We start from the raw sequence: 18,231 nt of genomic DNA on the forward strand, positions 1-18,231 counted from the left end.
CATTAATCCTCGGTTGGAGCTCGTACTTCCTTAGCCATGGTGACGTTTTGGTTCCTGGATCATATCCATCACTAGAGTTCCTAAAGATCCTAAGTAACATGAATATAGGAAATGTTTCTTATTTACTTACTACACTTTTCAGAGCTGTGTCCACTTCAACTGCCTCAGGGTGCGTTTAACAGCACATAAAAAAAAAAAAGATCAACAAAAGAAACAAGTTAGTTATTATTGCCAGTCAATGAAAGCCCAAAGGAGCAGAGCTTTGGGGCTAGAGAAAGTATTAAGGATTCGAGGAAATTTCATAGAGAATTGTAGTCCAATTCAGAGGCCTGGCAGTGGGAAAAACTGGCCTAGCCTCGAGGTTTGTTTCTTCCAAACCTCTCTGTTTTCTGCTTTGGAATAGTCCACCCTATAGGAACACCATTTCCTTGAGGTAAATTGTTTCCCAAAGTCTAGGGTTTTCAATCTCCATAAATTTTTATGGTTTTTCTTAAGCACTTACTATGTGCCAGGCACCGTACTAAATGTTGGGGTAGGTACAAGCTAATCCACAGTCCTTTTCCACATGGGATTCCAGTTTTAATGCCCATTTTACAGAGAACTGAGGCACAGAGAAATTATGTGACTCCCCCAGGGTCACCCAAGCAGACAAGCGGCAGAGCCAGGATTAGAACCCAGCTCTTCTGACTCCCAGGCCCACGCGTGGCCGAGCGGAAAGAGCCCGGGTTTGGGAGTCAGAGTTTGTGGGCTCCAATCCGGGCTCCGCCACTTGTCAGCTATGTGACTTTGGGCAAAGCACTTCACTGTGCCTCAGTCCCCACATCTGTAAAATGGGGATTAAGTCTGTGAGCCCCACGTGGGACAACCTGATGACCTTGTATCTCCCCCAGCGGTTAGAACAGTGCTTGACACATAGTAAGCGCTTAACAAATACCATTTTTATTACTAGGCCTTACTGCTTCTCAATCAGTTGTCCCATCCCGTCTATTTTCTCCTACATTTAAAGGGCCCACCTTTACTCTCCATCCAAATGATCACCCTACTAGGCTGGATTGGAAATTCCTTGGGAGCTGGAATCACCTCAACTACTTAGTTCTATTGTACTTCCCCCCCAAGCGCTTCGGTCCTAATAATAATGGCATTTGTTAAGCACTTACTATGTGAAGCACTGTTCGAAATGCTGAGGTAGATCGGGTTGGACCCACTCCCGATCCCACGTGGGGCTCGCAGTCAATCCCCATTTAACAGAACTGGGGCACAGAGAAATTCATCGATTTTTCTACGTGGTTGAATTGTCCATTCCAAGCGCTTAGTACCGTGCGCTGCACATAGTAAGCGCTTAATAAATACGATTGATTGAATGAATGGATCGATTAGGCCAATGGAGCCATTTCGGTTAGGAGCAGTCAGTTCAGCGCTTAGCACAGTGCCCGGCACGCATTTAAAAACTACCATTAGTAGTAGCGCTGTGGATCGACTAGGCCAATGGAGCCATTTCGGTTAGGAGCGGTCAGTTCAGCGCTTAGCACAGTGCCTGGCACACATTTAAAAACCACCATTAGTAGTAGTAGCGCTGTGGATCGACTAGGCCAAAGGAGCCATTTCGGTTAGGAGCGGTCAGTTTAGTGCTTAGCACAGTGCCTGGCACACATTTAAAAACTATTAGTGGTAGCGCTGTGGATCGACTAGGCCAATGGAGCCGTTTCGGTTAGGAGCGGTCAGTTCAGCGCTTAGCACAGTGCCTGGCACACATTTCAAAACTACCAATAGTAGTAGCACAGTGGATAGATTAGGCCAATAGAGCCATTTCAGTTTGGAGCGGTCAGTTCAGCGCTTAGCACAGTGCCTGGCACACTTTTAAAAACCACCATTATTAGTAATAATGTTGGTATTTGTTAAGCGCTTACTATGTGCAGAGCACTGTTTCAAGCGCCGGGATAGACACAGGGGAGTCAGGTTGTCCCACGTGGGGCTCACAGTCTTCATCCCCATTTTACAGATGAGGGAACTGAGGCCCAGAGAAGTGCCTGGCACACATTTAAAAACTACCATTAGTAGTAGTAGCGCTGTGGATCGACTAGGCCAAAGGAGCCATTTCGGTTAGGAGCGGTCAGTTCAGCGCTCAGCACAGTGCCTGGCACGCATCTAAAAACCACCATTATTAGTGGTAGCGCTCAGGTTGTCCCATGTGGGGCCCACAGTCTTAATCCCCATTTTACAGATGAGGTCACTGAGGCCCAGAGAAGTGCCTGGCACACATTTAATAATAATAATAATAATAATAATAATAATGTTGGTATTTGTTAAGCGCTTCCTATGTGCCGAGCACTGTTCTAAGCGCTGGGGTAGACACAGGGGAATCCCGGTTGTCCCACGTGGGGCTCCCAGTCTTCATCCCCATTTTACAGAGGAGGGAACTGAGGCCCCGAGAAGTGAAGTGACTTGCCCAAAGTCACCCAGCTGACAAGGGGCAGAGCCGGCATTCGAACCCATGACCTCTGACTCCCAAGCCCGGGCTCTTTCCACTGAGCCACGATTAGACTGTAAGCCCGTCAAACGGCAGGGACTGTATGTGTTGCCGACTTGTTCATTCCAAGCGCTTAGTACAGTGCTCCGCACATAGCAAGCGCTCAATAAATACTATTGAATGAATGAATGAATGAATAGTAGGGGCGCTGGGGATCGACTAGGCCAGAGGAGCCATTTCGGCTAGGAGCGGTCAGTTCAGGCCAGTGAGGGCTTAATGAGTACGCCAGAATGAAATGAGAATCAGTCGCTTTATTTTCAGCAGGTGCGTCACCCGAGGCCGCAACGTTTGGCCCAAGGTGGCGAGCTCGGGGCGTTTCCCCCGTGGCCAAGCCTGCGTCCTCCCACGCAGCCTGGCGGGAAAACGCGTCTGTCGGGCCCCAGAAGAGAGGCGGGAAGGGCCCGACGAAAGCCCCGAAACTACCAGGGGCGGGGGGGGGGGAGAGGGGGAAGAGAGAAAGTGGTCTCTGAGGCGAAGGCGACGGCCTCCCCTCGGCCGCCATGACGGTCGTCCATCTTTCCCCCTCCCGGGCGGCGAGCACGTGACCCCTCCGGCGGCGCGGCCCCGCCCGGCGCGTCGAGACGTCGGCCCCGCCCCCTGACGGACAGGCGTCTGGTCCAATCGGCGGCCGCCGCCCTCCCTCATCCGGGGCCTTCGGGCGCGCGCCGAGGAATCCCCCCTCCCCTCCCCCCCCTCCCTCCTTCTTCCTCGTCCCCCTCCCGCCGCCATTTTGTCGCCTCGTCTGAGGGGGCGCCGCCATGTTGGCGCGCCGCAATCGCCGCCACGGCCCCTCTCCCCACCCCCGTGTTCCTCACCGACACCCGCCCGGTCCCGAGGCTCGACCACCACCACCGGCGGCGGCGGAGAGCGCCTAGCGAGCGGCGCCGGGGGGGGGTGGGGGCGGCCCTGGGGCAGGGGGTGCAGTGAAAGCTTCCCCCTCCCCACCCCCCACCCCCTTTTTCCTCTCTCTCCCTCCCTCTGCCCGGCCTTGTTAATAGACTGGGAAAAGTCTCTGTGTCTCTCTGTGTCGCTCACTAAGTAACCGTGAGTTTTTCCCCACAAATCCATCGCCTTCTCCCCCCTCCCCCCCCGGGGAAGAGCCAGGTGGCGGGGTCACCGGCCTCCCCCGCAGTGCAGGCGCCAAGGACCTGCTCGGGGCGGCTTTTTGATTTTTATTTTTTATTCCCCCCCCCCCCTCATCCCACCCTCCTCCTCCCCCCCCCCCGCCTCATGGCCTTTGAGAGCCTCCTCTCCAAAGCCCCCCACCCCGTCCTTGACCAAAACATGACAGACTCTGAACATGCAGGGGACGAAAGGTCGAGTAACCCTAATTCTCTATTTCTTTCTCTCTCTCTCTCTCTCGGATGCTAAATGATGATGTGTCTGTGATCAATAACCATCCTCATCCTCGTCTGTCTGGGGCGGGAGGGCTTTCCAATGGGAGGGGGGGGGGGGGAAATCGGGAGGGCGGCCTGGTGGCGGAGTTGCAGTGTGCATGATTTCAGTCGGGGGGGTTTGGGGGCGGGGGGGGGGGGGGCGGCGGTTGTGCCATGAAATGCGCCGAGGTCTGCCACATCACTTGCGTTGCAGCTCGATGGAGGGGGTCGAGGGGGGGTTGGAGGTGCTTAATATCTCTCAATATATATATATATTTTTGCCCCCCCCCCTTCTCGTGCAACCTCCCACTTGGAGTCTCTCAATATCCTGTGCGTGCAACTTGGAGGTGCTTAGTAGCTCTCAATATATATATATATTTCCCTCCCTCTTCGTGCAACTTGGAGGTGCTTAATAGCTCTCACTATATATATATATATATCCCTCCCTTCTCGTGCAACCTCTCACTTGGAGTCTCTCAATATCCTGTGCGTGCAACTTGGAGGTGCTTAGTAGCTCTCAATATATATATATATTTCCCCTCCCTCTTCGTGCAACTTGGAGGTGCTTAATAGCTCTCACTATATATATATATCCCTCCCTTCTCGTGCAACCTCTCACTTGGAGTCTCTCAATATCCTGTGCGTGCAACTTGGAGGTGCTTAGTAGCTCTCAATATATATATATATTTCCCTCCCTCTTCGTGCAACTTGGAGGTGCTTAATAGCTCTCACTATATATATATATATCCCTCCCTTCTCGTGCAACCTCTCACTTGGAGTCTCTCAATATCCTGTGCGTGCAACTTGGAGGTGCTTAGTAGCTCTCAATATATATATATATATTTTCCCTCCCTCTTCGTGCAACTTGGAGGTGCTTAATAGCTCTCACTATATATATATATATATTCCTCCCTTCTCGTGCAACCTCTCACTTGGAGTCGCTCAATATCCTGTGCGTGCAACTTGGAGGTGCTTAGTAGCTCTCAATATATATATATATTTCCCTCCCTCTTCGTGCAACTTGGAGGTGCTTAATAGCTCTCACTATATATATATATATATTCCTCCCTTCTCGTGCAACCTCTCACTTGGAGTCGCTCAATATCCTGTGCGTGCAACTTGGAGGTGCTTAGTAGCTCTCAATATATATATATTTTCCCTCCCTCTTCGTGCAACTTGGAGGTGCTTAATAGCTCTCACTATATATATATATATATTCCTTCCTTCTCGTGCAACCTCTCACTTGGAGTCTCTCAATATCCTGTGCGTGCAACTTGGAGGTGCTTAGTAGCTCTCAATATATATATATATTTCCCTCCCTCTTCGTGCAACTTGGAGGTGCTTAATAGCTCTCACTATATATATATATATTCCTCCCTTCTCGTGCAACCTCTCACTTGGAGTCTCTCAATATCCTGTGCGTGCAACTTGGAGGTGCTTAGTAGCTCTCAATATATATATATTTTACCCTCCCTCTTCGTGCAACTTGGAGGTGCTTAATAGCTCTCAATATATATATATATTTTCCTCCCTTCTCGTGCAACCTCTCACTTGGAGCCTCTCAATATCCTGTGCGTGCAACCTCTCACTTGGAGGTGCTTAGTAGCTCTCTCTCTCTCTCTCTCTATATATATATTTCCCTCCGTTTTCGTGCAACTTGGAGGTGCTTAATAGCTCTCAATATATATATTTTTCCCTCCGTTTTCGTGCAACTTGGAGGTGCTTAGTAGCTCTCAATATATATATTTTCCCCTCCTTCGTGCAACTTGGAGGTGCTTAATAGCTCTCAATATGTATATATTCCTCCCTTCTCGTGCAACCTCTCACTTGGAGTCTCCCAATATCCTATGCGTGCAACCTGTCACTTGGAGGTGCTTAGTAGCTCTCAATATATATATATACTTTCCCTCCCTCTTCGTGCAACTTGGAGGTGCTTAATAGCGCTCTCTCTCTCTATGTATTTTTTCCTCCCTTCTCGTGCAACCTCTCGCTTGCAGTCTCTCAATATCCTGTGCGTGCAACCTCTCACTTGGAGGTGCTTAGTAGCTCTCAATATATATATTTTTCCCTCCCTTTTCGTGCAACTTGGAGGTGCTTAATAGCTCTCAGTATATATATATATATTCCTCCCTTCTCGTGCAACCTCTCACTTGGAATCTCTCAATATCCTATGCGTGCAACCTCTCACTTGGAGGTGCTTAGTAGCTCTCAATATATTTTTCCCTCCTTCGTGCAACTTGGAGGTGCTTAATAGCTCTCTCTCTCTCTCTCTCTCTCTATTTTCCTCCTCGTGCAACCTCTCACTTGGAGTCTGTCAATATCCTATGCGTGCAACCTCTCACTTGGAGGTGCTTAGTATCTCTCAGTATATATATATTTTTCCCTCCGTGCAACTTGGAAGTGCTTAATAGCTCTCAATATATATGTACTTTTTCCTCCCTTCTCGTGCAACCTCTTACTTGGAGTCTCTCTCTCTCTCTCTCTCTCTATATATATATATATGTATATATTTTCGTGCAACCTCTCACTTGGAGTCTCTCAATATATATATATTTTCCTCCCTTTTAGTGCAACCTCTCACTTGGAGGTGCTTAATATCTTTCTCTCTCTCAATATATATATATTTTCCTTATCGTGCACGCTCTCACTTGGAGTCTCTCAATATATATATGTATTTTCCTCCCTTTTCGTGCAACCTTTCACTTGGAGGTGCTTAATAGCTCTCTCTCTCTCTCTCTCTATATATATATATATATATTTTCCCCTCCCTTCTCGTGCAACCTCTCACTAGGTTCCGTGTTCTAGATTTAGCTCGGTGGTCGGGTTTTTTTCCTCTCCCTCCCCCCTCTGGATTTGCAGGCTGCAGGATTTCACTGGATCTTCCTCCTCCTCCTTCCTCCTCCTCCCTTTTTTTTTTTTTTGGAATGCAGATTAAGGCCCTGACTGACGTGGTGTCTCGCCCACCCACCCCAGCGAGGGCCCACCCAGTCCCTCCCAGTCGTCCCAGCCCCGTTGGATGACAAGCCCCGTGCGTGCGTGCGTGAGTGTGTGTGGGTCTGTGTCCCCTCCCCCCCTTTTTGCAGACACCTCACTGCAACCCTCCGCCCTCCCCCAGCAAGCCCCGACCCAGTCGAAGGCCCACAAAACTTTGGCCAAGCCAGGCGACCCCCCCCCCCATCCTAATCCCCCGCCCAAGGGGCGTCCGGCAGGGGCAGGGGCGCTGGACTGGACGCCCGGGACGGGCGCGACTGAGGCTTTAGACAGTGAGCCCCCGTCCCTGCTCAGGGATGGTCTCTAACGGTGGCAGAATCTCACATCCCAAGCACTTAGTACAGTGCTCTGCACACAGTAAGCGTGTGAGCCCGTCATTGGCCAGGGATGGTCTCTAACAGTGCCCCAATTGCACATCCCAAGCGCTTAGCACAGTGCTCTGCACATAGCCCGTCATTGGGCAAGGGTGATCTCTAACCGTGGCCCGATTGCGCATCCCAAGCGCTTAGCACAGTGCTCTGCACATAGTAAGCCAGTCATTGGGCAAGGGTGGTCTCTAACCGTGGCCCGATTGCACATCCCAAGCGCTTGGTACAGTGCTCTGCACATAGTAAGCGTGTGAGCCCATCCCTGGGCAGGGATGGTTTCTCTCTGTTGCCAAATTGTACATCCCAAGTGCTTAGTTCAGTGCTCTGCACATAATAAGCGGGTGAGCCCGTCATTGGGCAGGGATGGTCTCTAACTGTTGCCCGAATTATACATCCCAAGCGCTTAGTACAGTGCTTTGCACACAGTAAGCGTGTGAGCCCGTCACTGGGCAGGGATGGTCTCTCACTGTGGTTCAATTGCACATCCCAAGCGCTTAGCACAGTGCTCTGCACGTAGTAAGCCCGTCATTGGCCAGGGATGGTCTCTAACTGTGGCCAAATTGCACATCCCAAGCGCTTAGCACAATGCTCTGCACATAGGCCGTCATTGGGCAGGGATGGTCTCCAACTGTGGCCGAATTGTGCATCCCAAGCGCTTAGCACAGCGCTCTGCACACGGTAAGCCTGTGAGCCCGTCATTGGGCAGGGATGGTCTCCAATTGTGGCCGAATTGCACATCCCAAGCGCTTAGCACAGTGCTCCGCACATAGTAAGCTCACCATTGGGCAGGGATGGGCTCCAACTGTGGCCGAATTGCACATCCCAAGCGCTTAGCACAGTGCTCTGCACATAGTAAGCGTGTGAGCCCGTCATTTGGCGGGGATGGGCTCCAACTGTGGCCGAATTGTACATCCCAAGCGCTTAGCACAGTGCTCTGCACATAGTAAGCGTGCGAGCCCGTCATTCGGCGGGGATGGTCTCTCACTGTGGCCAAATTGCACATCCCGAGCGCTTAGTACAGTGCTCTGCACTGCTCTGCACATAGTAAGCGTGTGACCCCCGTCATCGGGCAGGGATGGTCTCTCACTGTGGCCAAACTGCACATCCCAAGCGCTTCGTACAGTGCTCTGCACATAATAAGCGCTCAATAAATACTGTTGAATGAATGAATACGGTTGAATGAATGAATGGATGAGAGGCAGGATGGCCATACCCCCTTGTTGAACGCCCGCTTCCCCGGCGGCGCGGTGGGCGACTGGGCTTGACACTCCGGTTAGTCATTCATTCAGCCGTATTTATTAAGCGCCAACTCTGTGCAGAGCACTGTGGGCTTGACACTTCATGTAGTCATTCATTCAGTCGTATTAAGCGCCAACGGTGAGCACAGCACTGTGGGCTTGACACTCCGTTTAGTCATTCATTCAGTCGTATTTATTGAGCGCCGGGTGCACGCGGAGCACTGTGGGCGTCACCCTCCGTGTGCTCATTCAGTTGTATTGAGCGCCGACGGTGTGCAGACCACTGTGGGCTTGACCCTCTGTTTAGTCATTCATTCAATCGTATTTCTTGAGCGCCGACGGTGTGCGGAGCACTGTGGGCTTGACACTCCGTTTGGTCATTCATTCAGTCGTATTTCTTGAGCACCGAGTGCATGCGGAGCACTGTGGGCGTGACACTCCGTTTGGTCATTCAATTGTATTGAGCGCCGACGGTGTGCAGACCACTGTGGGCTTGACCCTCTGTTTAGTCATTCATTCAATCGTATTTCTTGAGCACCGACGGTGTGCGGAGCACTGTGGGCTTGACACTCCGTTTGGTCATTCATTCAGTCGTATTTCTTGAGCGCCGACGGTGTGCGGAGCACTGTGGGCTTGACACTCCGTTTGGTCATTCATTCAGTCGTATTTCTTGAGCACCGAGTGCATGCGGAGCACTGTGGGCGTGGCACTCCGTTTAGTCATTCATTCAGTCGTATTTCTTGAGCACCGACGGTGTGCGGAGCACTGTGGGCTTGACACTCCGTTTGGTCATTCATTCAGTCGTATTTCTTGAGCGCCGACGGTGTGCGGAGCACTGTGGGCTTGACACTCCGTTTGGTCATTCATTCAGTCGTATTTCTTGAGCACCGAGTGCATGCGGAGCACTGTGGGCTTGACACTCCATTTAGTCATTCATTCAGTCGTATTTCTTGAGCACCGAGTGCATGCGGAGCACTGTGGGCGTGACACACCGTTTAGTCATTCATTCAGTCGTATTTCTTGAGCACCGACGGTGTGCGGAGCACTGTGGGCTTGACACTCCGTTTAGTCATTCAGTCATTTCTTGAGCACTGAGTGCATGCGGAGCACTGTGGGCGTCACACTCCGTTTAGTCATTCATTCAGTCGTATTTGTTGAGCACCGAGTGCATGCGGAGCAGTGTGGGCGTCACACTCCGTTTAGTCATTCATTCAGTCGTATTTCTTGAGCGCCGACGGTGTGCGGAGCACTAACAGCGTGGCTCAGTGGAAAGAGCGCGAGCTTGGGAGTCAGAAGTCATGGGTTCTAATGCCGGCTCTGCCGCTTGTCAGCTGGGTGACTTTGGGCAAGGCGCTCCACTTCTCTGGGCCTCAGTCAACTCATTTGTAAAATGGGGATGAAGACTGTGAGCCCCACGTGGGACGACCTCATCACCCTGCATCCCTCCCAGTGGTTAGAACGGTGCTTGGCACATAGTAAGCGCTTAACAAGCAGCGAGGCTCAGTGGCAAGAGCCCCGGCTTGGGAGTCAGAGGTCGTGGGTTCGAATCCTGACTCTGCCACTTGTCAGCTGTGTGACTGTGGGCACTTCACTTCTCTGGGCCTCAGTGACCTCATCTGCGCGATGGGGATGAAGACTGTGAGCCTCACGCGGGACAACCTGATGAGCCTTTATCTCCCCCAGCGCTTAGAACAGTGCTCTGCACATAGTAAGCGCTTAACCAATACCAACATCATTATTATTACTAAGTGCTTGGATCGTACGATCCGGCCACAGAGACAGTCCCTGCCCAGCAACGGGCTCACAGTTGAGGATGGCAGCCGTGCGGCCCGGTGGAATGGACCCCCGGTCCTAGGAGTCGGAGGACCCGGGTTCGGATCCTCCGGGCGGGACACTGGGCACTTCCCCGAGCCTCGCTTATTTTTTTGGCCTTTTTTGGTATTTGGTATGGTTAACAAATGTACCCCATTTTACAGATGAGGTAACTGAGCCCCAGAGACGTGAAGTGACTTGCCCACAGTCACACAACTAACAAGTGGCAGAGCGCTGTTCTAAGCGCTGGGGGAGATACAGGGTCATCAGATGGTCCCCCGTGGGGCTCACAGTCTTTATCCCCATTTTACAGATGAGGTAACTCAGGCACGGAGAAGTGACTTGCCCACAGTCACCCAGCTGACGAGTGGCGGAGCCGGGATTCGAACCCATGACCTCTGACTCCCAAGCCCAGGTTCCTTCCACTGAGCCACGCTGCTTCTCCCAACCTCATCTGTCAAATGGGGATCGAATCCTACTCCCTCCCGAGCCCCGTGCGGGGCAGGGATTGTGGCCCTACCCGATGCAGCACGTAGTAAGGGTTTATCAAGTACCATCATTATTAACAAGTGCAATCTACCCCAGTGCTTGGCGCGTAGTAAGCGCCCCAACGAGGACTGTAATTATTACTGTAAGCCCTAGAGTAAATACCAGATAATGCAAGACACAGGCTCGGGCTCAGAGTCTAAAGCTAATGAAAAACAAGAGCGCTTGAAAATAATCCCGTGGCCTTTACTTCCAAATAATTCAAATGAGTAATTTTTAGTGGATTGTAAATTTACCTCTGGTCTCTCTCTCTCTCCTTATATATATTATTTTTTAAGCAAATGAACTGTGCCCTGAACATTTTCCACCAAGTCTGTTACTTCATTCCTGTCCCAGAGGTTACCAGCTTCAGTTCAAAGTCTGCCGGCTATCATATGTTAACTCCGAAACAGGCCGAAAGACCTCTCTGGCGTTTACCCAGGAGGGAGAGCAGTTATCGAATCCCCGTTGTACAGATGAGGAAACTAAGGCACAGCCAAGTCGTCACTTGTCCAAAGTCACAGAGCTGGCAGAGCCAGGATTAGAACCCAGCTCCTCTTTCCACTAGGCCCCACTGCTTTTCATTCCTTGGATTAAAATGACAGAGCACAAGTAAAGTAGGTGTCACATCTACTTTAAATCATCATAATAATAAATGATGGCATGTGTTTCCTACGATAGCGCTAACATCATCATGATAGTGCTTAGAACAGTGCTCTGCACATAGTAAACGCTTAACCCATACCAACCTTATTATTATTATTATGTGTTAAGCGCTTACTCTGTGCCAAGCACTGTTCTAAGCGCTGGGGAGGATACAAGGTCATCGGGTTGTCCCACGTGGGGCTCACGGTCTTCATCCCCGTTTTTGAGGATGAAGTTCCATCAGTTGCATTTGGGAGTTCCATCAGTCGAGGGAACTGAGGCCCAGAGAAGTGAAGTGACTTGCCCAGAGTCACACCGCTGACAAGCGGGGGAGCTGGGATTCGAACCCATGACCTCTGAGTCCCCAGCCCGGGCTCTTTCCACTGAGCCACGCCGCTTCACACGTTACTGGTGATAATAGTCACCGTGGCATTTGTCGAGCGTTTACCGCCAGCCCAACACTGTAGAGGATCGGGCTGGTCCCAGTCTCCCAGTTTTAGCAGAAGGGAGAACAGGTGTTCCCATTTTTCTGAGGAGGAAACTGAGGTGCGGAGAGGTCCAGTGGCTCTCCCAGGGTTACGACAGGCAAGTGGGAGAGCGTTCTACTCTCCCAAGTGTAATAATAATAATAATGTTGGTATTTGTTAAGCGCTTACTTTGTGCAGAGCACTGCTGCAAGCACTGGCGTAGATACAGGGTAAGCAGGTTGCCCCACGTGAGGCTCACGGTCTTCGCCCCCATTTTACAGATGAGGTAACTGAGGCCCAGAGAAGTGAAGTGACTTGCCCACAGTCACACAACTAACAAGTGGCAGAGCCGGGATTCGAACCCGTGACCTCTGTCTCCCAAGCCCGGGCTCTTTCCACTGAGCCACGCTGCTTCGCTTACGTTGTCCTCTCCCAAGCGCTCAGCGCAGAGCTCTGCACACGGTAAGCGCTCAATAAATACGATTGAATGAGTGAAGTGCCCACCTCGCGGTTCCGATTCCAGCCGACTTTGAAGTGTGTACCCTCTGGGGGCAGGAATTAAATAAGAATAAAAGACTTGGTTGAGAATGTTAAGGCTCAGTGGAAAGAGCCCGGGCTGGGGAGTCAGAGGTCGTGGGTTCTAATCCCGGCTCCGCCGCTTCTCACCTGTGTGACTTGGGGCAAGTCACCTCACTGCTCCGTGCCTCCGTTACCTCATCTGTAAAATGGGGCTGACGTCTGTGAGCCCCATGTGGGGCAACGTGATTATCTCGTAACTGCCCCAGCGCTTAGAACAGTGCTTGGCACATAGTGAGCGCTTAACAAATACCATCATCAGCATTATTATTATTACAGTGCCTGGCACATAGTTAAGCGCTTAACAAACGCCACCATCATCATTAAATGACACTGATTGATTTAGAGAACTCATTTCCAAATTTTGCAGAGAAGAGGTCAGGGAATGGAATAGCTGAAACAGGTGACCTTTGTACATATTGTTTGAACTCAAGAAGTTTAGTTCAGTACCCGTGTCACTATAGTGTACACAATGTGTAATAATTATTCAAGCTAGTAAATGCTATTATGATGCCTTAGCATACAGTTTCTAACCCCGTCTTTCCTCCGGTATTATAAATCGTGACCTCACCTGTCACTCTGTGCTTACACTAAATGTTAACCTTATCAGCAGCTTCCTCTTTAATGATAGGCTTTTTTATGGTGGGTGTTAAGCACTCACTGCGTGCTAAGCATTGTATTAAACTCTGGGGTAGATACAAGATAATGAATTTGGACCCCGATCCCTGTCCCTCATAGTTCTCACAGTCTTAATCTCCATTTTACAGAGGGGGGAACTGGAGCACAGAGAAACCGCGTGGCTCAGTGGAAAGATCACGGGTCTAGGAGTCAGAGGTCATGGGTTCTGATCCCAGTTCCGCCACCTGTCAGCTGCGTGACCCTGGACAAGTCACTTCACTTCTCTGTGCCTCAGTTCCCTCATCTGTAAAATGGGGATGAAGACTGTGAGCCTCACGTGGGACGACCTGTATCTCCTCCAGCGCTTAGAACGGTGCTCGGCACATAGTAAGCGCTTAACAAATACCAGCATTATTATTATTGACTTGCCTAAGGTCACACAGCAAGCAAGGACGGAGCTGGGATTAGAACCCAGGTTCTCTGGTTTCCAGGCCCATGCTCTTTCCCCTTGACCACGCTGCCTCTGATTTTGTTGTATCCCTGGGAGTAGGTGATGAAAAATCCAAGTAAAACAGGATATTTAAAATAGACGTAAAGCTAAGGATTCTGTTAAAAAAAAAAACAAAAACCAAAAACAAAACCTAAATATGCTTTTCCCCACTGTGGCAAAAGAAAAGGTGTGTTTGGACTTTTTTTTTGTTTTGTTTTGTGTTTGAAGAAAAGTGTGCGGTTAGGGCAGGTGGTTTCAACATGGGTTTTAACCACAGATATGGAAATATGGGTTGCAGAACCACCTTCCCTTAAATGAGTTGCAGTAAAAGTGTTGAAGCTTGCTGAATTAACCTCTGTCTTCCCCATTGAGAATACAGAAGATCTTTGGTCTAAAGTGAAAGCCAATAGTGGAAAACTAGTTTGTCATGAGGAATTTCCTGTTCTGAAGTTCTGTAGACAAAGTCATGGCATTTCTTTTTGACAATTCCTATTTAAAGGAAAAAAAAAACTTGGATAGAGTACAGCGTAAGATTTTTTTTTTTTTTATGATGGTAGGATTAGCATCATTAGGAATTACCCTTTTGGGTTGAAGTTCCACTTGTTCTCATTGGAATCTTTTTTTCTTTATTTCAAGGGAGGCAAAGGGATTGATTTCAAAACGATTTGTAGTGTTAGAAAACTTTTGGTAAATGGATAAATCAGAAGGTCAGAAGGGTGAATTATGCGAGGGATTTTGCTGGAAAACATATTGCGGTGCAAACCTAAAGACCAAGAAATGACTGTGAATTAAGAACTATATGCTTCCTCTTCCTTAGGGAAGAGAAGCAGCCCCACCAAATGAAATATTTAAAGTTAGTATCCCTGCTGTAATAGCAGTAGAACTTGTGTAGTTGCCGTATAGGGAAGATTGGGCTTCGTACTTTAGAAGCAATCTGGATAAGTACCCGTTCTATTAAGTGTTTTTTATAAATCAGTTGGGTGCCCGAGACGGATTCCGTCAGTGGTGAATGAGGAACATTTTAAGCTCCGTAATCACCCCAGTTAGAAGAAGGGTGTGTCCCTCAACCAACTGATGTGCTATACTTGTGAATATGAAGTGTTTTCCTTTTGAAAATGTGTCCTGCCGTTGCCCACTTCGAAGTGATTTGATTAGACGGTGGGCATGTAAGCACCCCAATTTTATCCAGACACAATGTTTTCTGCTGCAGTTGCTCTGCACCCCATAGATTCTCCATCAGTTCTATTCATTAATGAGGTAGAACTTTGAGTCAGAGAGCCTAATATATTGTAGAATGAATCAGTGACAATAGTTGATTGACCGTTTGTAGTTGAAGGTGTTCGGTTCAAAACCAGAGGTTCAAATCATATTCCCCTGGCAGGTAGGGAACACACAGAATTTGTATCTATGGGAGTCGTGTAGGCAGAAAATACGTACATGTTCCTCAAGGGTTTGGATCCACGATGGATTATCGGAAGGAGAGTGACGCAGCTTAGATGGGAAAGGTAGGGATGTTAAACGCTTCCCCCAAATTGGATGTCAGAGGGGGCACGGCAGAGGTTAGATGGAAAAGTTAGGGATGCTAACTGCTCTCCCAAAATTGGTCGTCGAGGAAGGCAGACTCACTCTTCCACCCACGTACCGCGTGGTCATCGCCAACAACAATGCCAGCCTGAGTGGACCACCGGTCCGACTCGATAAGGCACTGCTTATACCCTTAAGCACTCGGTGTGGGCAGCTACACACGCTAACGTGGGTGAAGACAGCACGTGTATCTCACAGTGTGCCGCACCCCTGCCTGCCTATTCACCCGTTACGTGCTCTGCCCCATCGGGAACCTGACTGTCAGAGACCAGAGAATGTCAGAGACACTGTGCAAGAGCAGTAACAGCAACAACAATAAATAAATAATAATTCGGGGGGAGTAAATACAAGATAATCAGGTTGCACACAGTCCCTGTCCCATGTGCGTCAGAGTTTAAGGGTGGGGGGCGGTGGGAAAGCAGACGAGGGAATTGGGGTGACGAGGAGCTAAGTGACTTGACCAAGGTGAAAGGGCAGGCAAGCGGCAAAGCCAGGACTAGAACCCCGATCTCCAAATTCCCCGGCCCGTGCTCTTTCCGCTAGGCCTCACTGCTCCTCCGGGACTCTAAGTCAGGATGGAAACTCACCGGTTGCTCCTGACGAGAGGTTTTACCATCATATGTGTGTACATCTGTGCAAATGTTTCGGAGAAAGAACATCGCTGTCGGTTACTGGGTGAGTTTGATTCATTCAGTCGTGTTTATGGAGCGCTTACTGTGTGCAGAGCACTGAACTAAGCGATATTCTCCCATAAGGAGATAGCAACTAGTTGGCAGTCGGTTTCACTGAAGGCAGAATGAGATTCCCTCATCTCCTTACTACGTTCGGCAGCAGATCGTCACCGTGAGCAATCGGTCAATTGAGGGTATTTATGGAGTCCATACTCTGTGCAGAGCTCTGTACTAAGTGCTTGGGAGAGTACAGTGCAAGAGAATTAGCAGGCACGTCCCCTATCCATACCAAACTTTAAGTCCGGAGGGGGAGAGGCAGACAATGTGAATAAATAAGTAATTTATAGTAGTAATAAGCGAAATGTATCTTTCTTTTCGTGTACTGAAAATAATGCGTCATCATAATCTATATAATGATAGAATGGTTTTTTTGGAAGCCAGACTCATAGGGAAAAAACTGTCATCATGCTGTAAGTGTTTTTGTTCTCTCACTTGGATTTGGTTTTTGTCGGAACTCCAATAGATGAATATATTTTGGGCAGTATTACTGACTCTGGCATGAAGGAACAAAGCCCACATTGTCCCCCAGATGACTTAGGTGTTAATGGACTGAGAACCGGAGAAAGAAAAGCGAATGTCTTTATTGTCAAGGAAATAACCTCAAACGATGCATCCATATAGAAAGGCCGCCCTCCGCAAAGGAGAGGGGGGCAGGTCCCGTTCCTTCAGCTGCCCCCACCCAGAAAGGCGACTTCTTCTAAAACGTCCCGAACACTGGTCCGAAGTGCGGGCCGAAGATGTGAAAAGCTGACACCTGACGAGTCGCACCCATTCGCCAGCTTTAGGCTTTGGTCTCCCTGTTCCTAGGACCGAATTCACAGTCAGGTAGACACTGGAAGAGATCGAGGAGGAACGGGAATCAGGGAAGACGGGGTCTCGGATTTACATCCAGGGAAAGCCAGTGTTGTTTAAATGTTTCACTGAACCTTACTTGAAGAGTAAGTAGCAAATCGTATCCATTCGTCTTCCTTAGTAGATTTTTTAGGCACCTCGAGGTACCCATTTTGCTTTTATGGTGTGTTCCTCAAGCCAGTACAGTGCCATACAGACAGAAAGGTCTCAATAAGCGTACAAGACACTCCCGAGTGTTTGGTACAGTGCTCTGCACACAGTCGGTGCTCAGTAAGGACCCTCGATGATAAAGAAATACCGTTGGTGGTGATGATGGTGATTGGTCTGCAGGATAAATATTTCAAAGTTATTTTCTCTGCCATTCCTTTCTTAGGGACTCAGAAGCGAAAACTATAAGGAAAGTAGTAGCCATCGTTTACTTTTCCCCAAACTATTCGGGAAACCAAGACTCTTCAATAAAATTGTAGCGTTCTCTTAAAGAGTCAGATTCCATGCACCCGTGATTGAATTCTGAGAAGGCGGAAAATTTTTGTGTTTGTTTTGTCACCTAATTGAGTGACCTAAATCCCTTCACCTACCGCATCAGCTTCTTCTTTGAAGGGAATGTGGTGCTGTTGACGGTCCTGTCCACCCTCTCAAGACTCACACCACTTTATGAACTGACCTAATAATGCGTTAAGCCACCTGAAAAAGTTCATGGAGCATCCACCAAAAGTGCTTAACCTAAAATCAGAGAGAAGCTTACCTATGGGAAGAAGCTGGCTCATTATTATTTTTTGTTATATACTTTTGCTACAGATGTAGAATTTCTCAAATTTAACTGTAGATTTTTAGTTAATCATTTGCCTAGGTTTTAAATCCTTTTTATTTTAGTGTATTGTGGTATAAAACAATACTAAATCATGTGCATTGTATACTAAATCACGTGGATTGTATTTTGGAAAAAGCAGAATAAAGATGCCCGTGATGAGATTTTCTTATTCGATAAAATCTTCCATAAATTTCACATTTATACGAACCTAGTAGAATGTCCACGGAATTCATCATTACAAATATCAAACTCTTTCTAGATGCCCTGTTGGGGCTTTAGATTAATTATCACAACTTTTTTTTTAACAGTAAAAGTTCAAAAGCATTGATCAGCATCGATATCGATCTGTCTTTGTTAAATAAAAGAAAAAGCTGGCAGCTCTGTCTCTAAGACTTGACCGTTTATTATAGTTTCCAAAGATAATACTCAAATTTTAGGTGCTCAGTGGACTAAGAGTCGGGCCTTTCCCAAGCCAATCATTCCCCGCTGACTACAGAAACGAGTCTCGGGATCTTCTCTGTGTCACTGAGAATTTTACCGTCAGTTCTGCCGTAACACATATCGTCATTGTGTGTTTTGGCTAGAACGCTGGTGGAGGAATTAGGCGGAGTTCTCCCGAC

The 18,231-nt window shown here is 48.8% G+C and overlaps 1 protein-coding gene across 1 annotated transcript in view; it reads left to right on the forward strand.

The window, feature by feature from the left end:
• The first annotated feature begins 3,739 nt into the window (after positions 1-3,739).
• The window catches only part of ZC3H6 (zinc finger CCCH-type containing 6), a 58,911-nt gene continuing 44,419 nt past the window's right edge, over positions 3,740-18,231 (forward strand). Inside the window, exon 1 of the mRNA XM_029058944.1 lies at positions 3,740-3,843. Within this exon, the coding sequence (XP_028914777.1) occupies positions 3,758-3,843 (86 nt within the window). The 5' untranslated portion in view covers positions 3,740-3,757. The remainder of the gene's footprint in view (positions 3,844-18,231) is intronic.

Source organism: Ornithorhynchus anatinus, chromosome 1, assembly GCF_004115215.2.
Source record: "Ornithorhynchus anatinus isolate Pmale09 chromosome 1, mOrnAna1.pri.v4, whole genome shotgun sequence".
NCBI lineage: Eukaryota > Metazoa > Chordata > Mammalia > Monotremata > Ornithorhynchidae > Ornithorhynchus > Ornithorhynchus anatinus.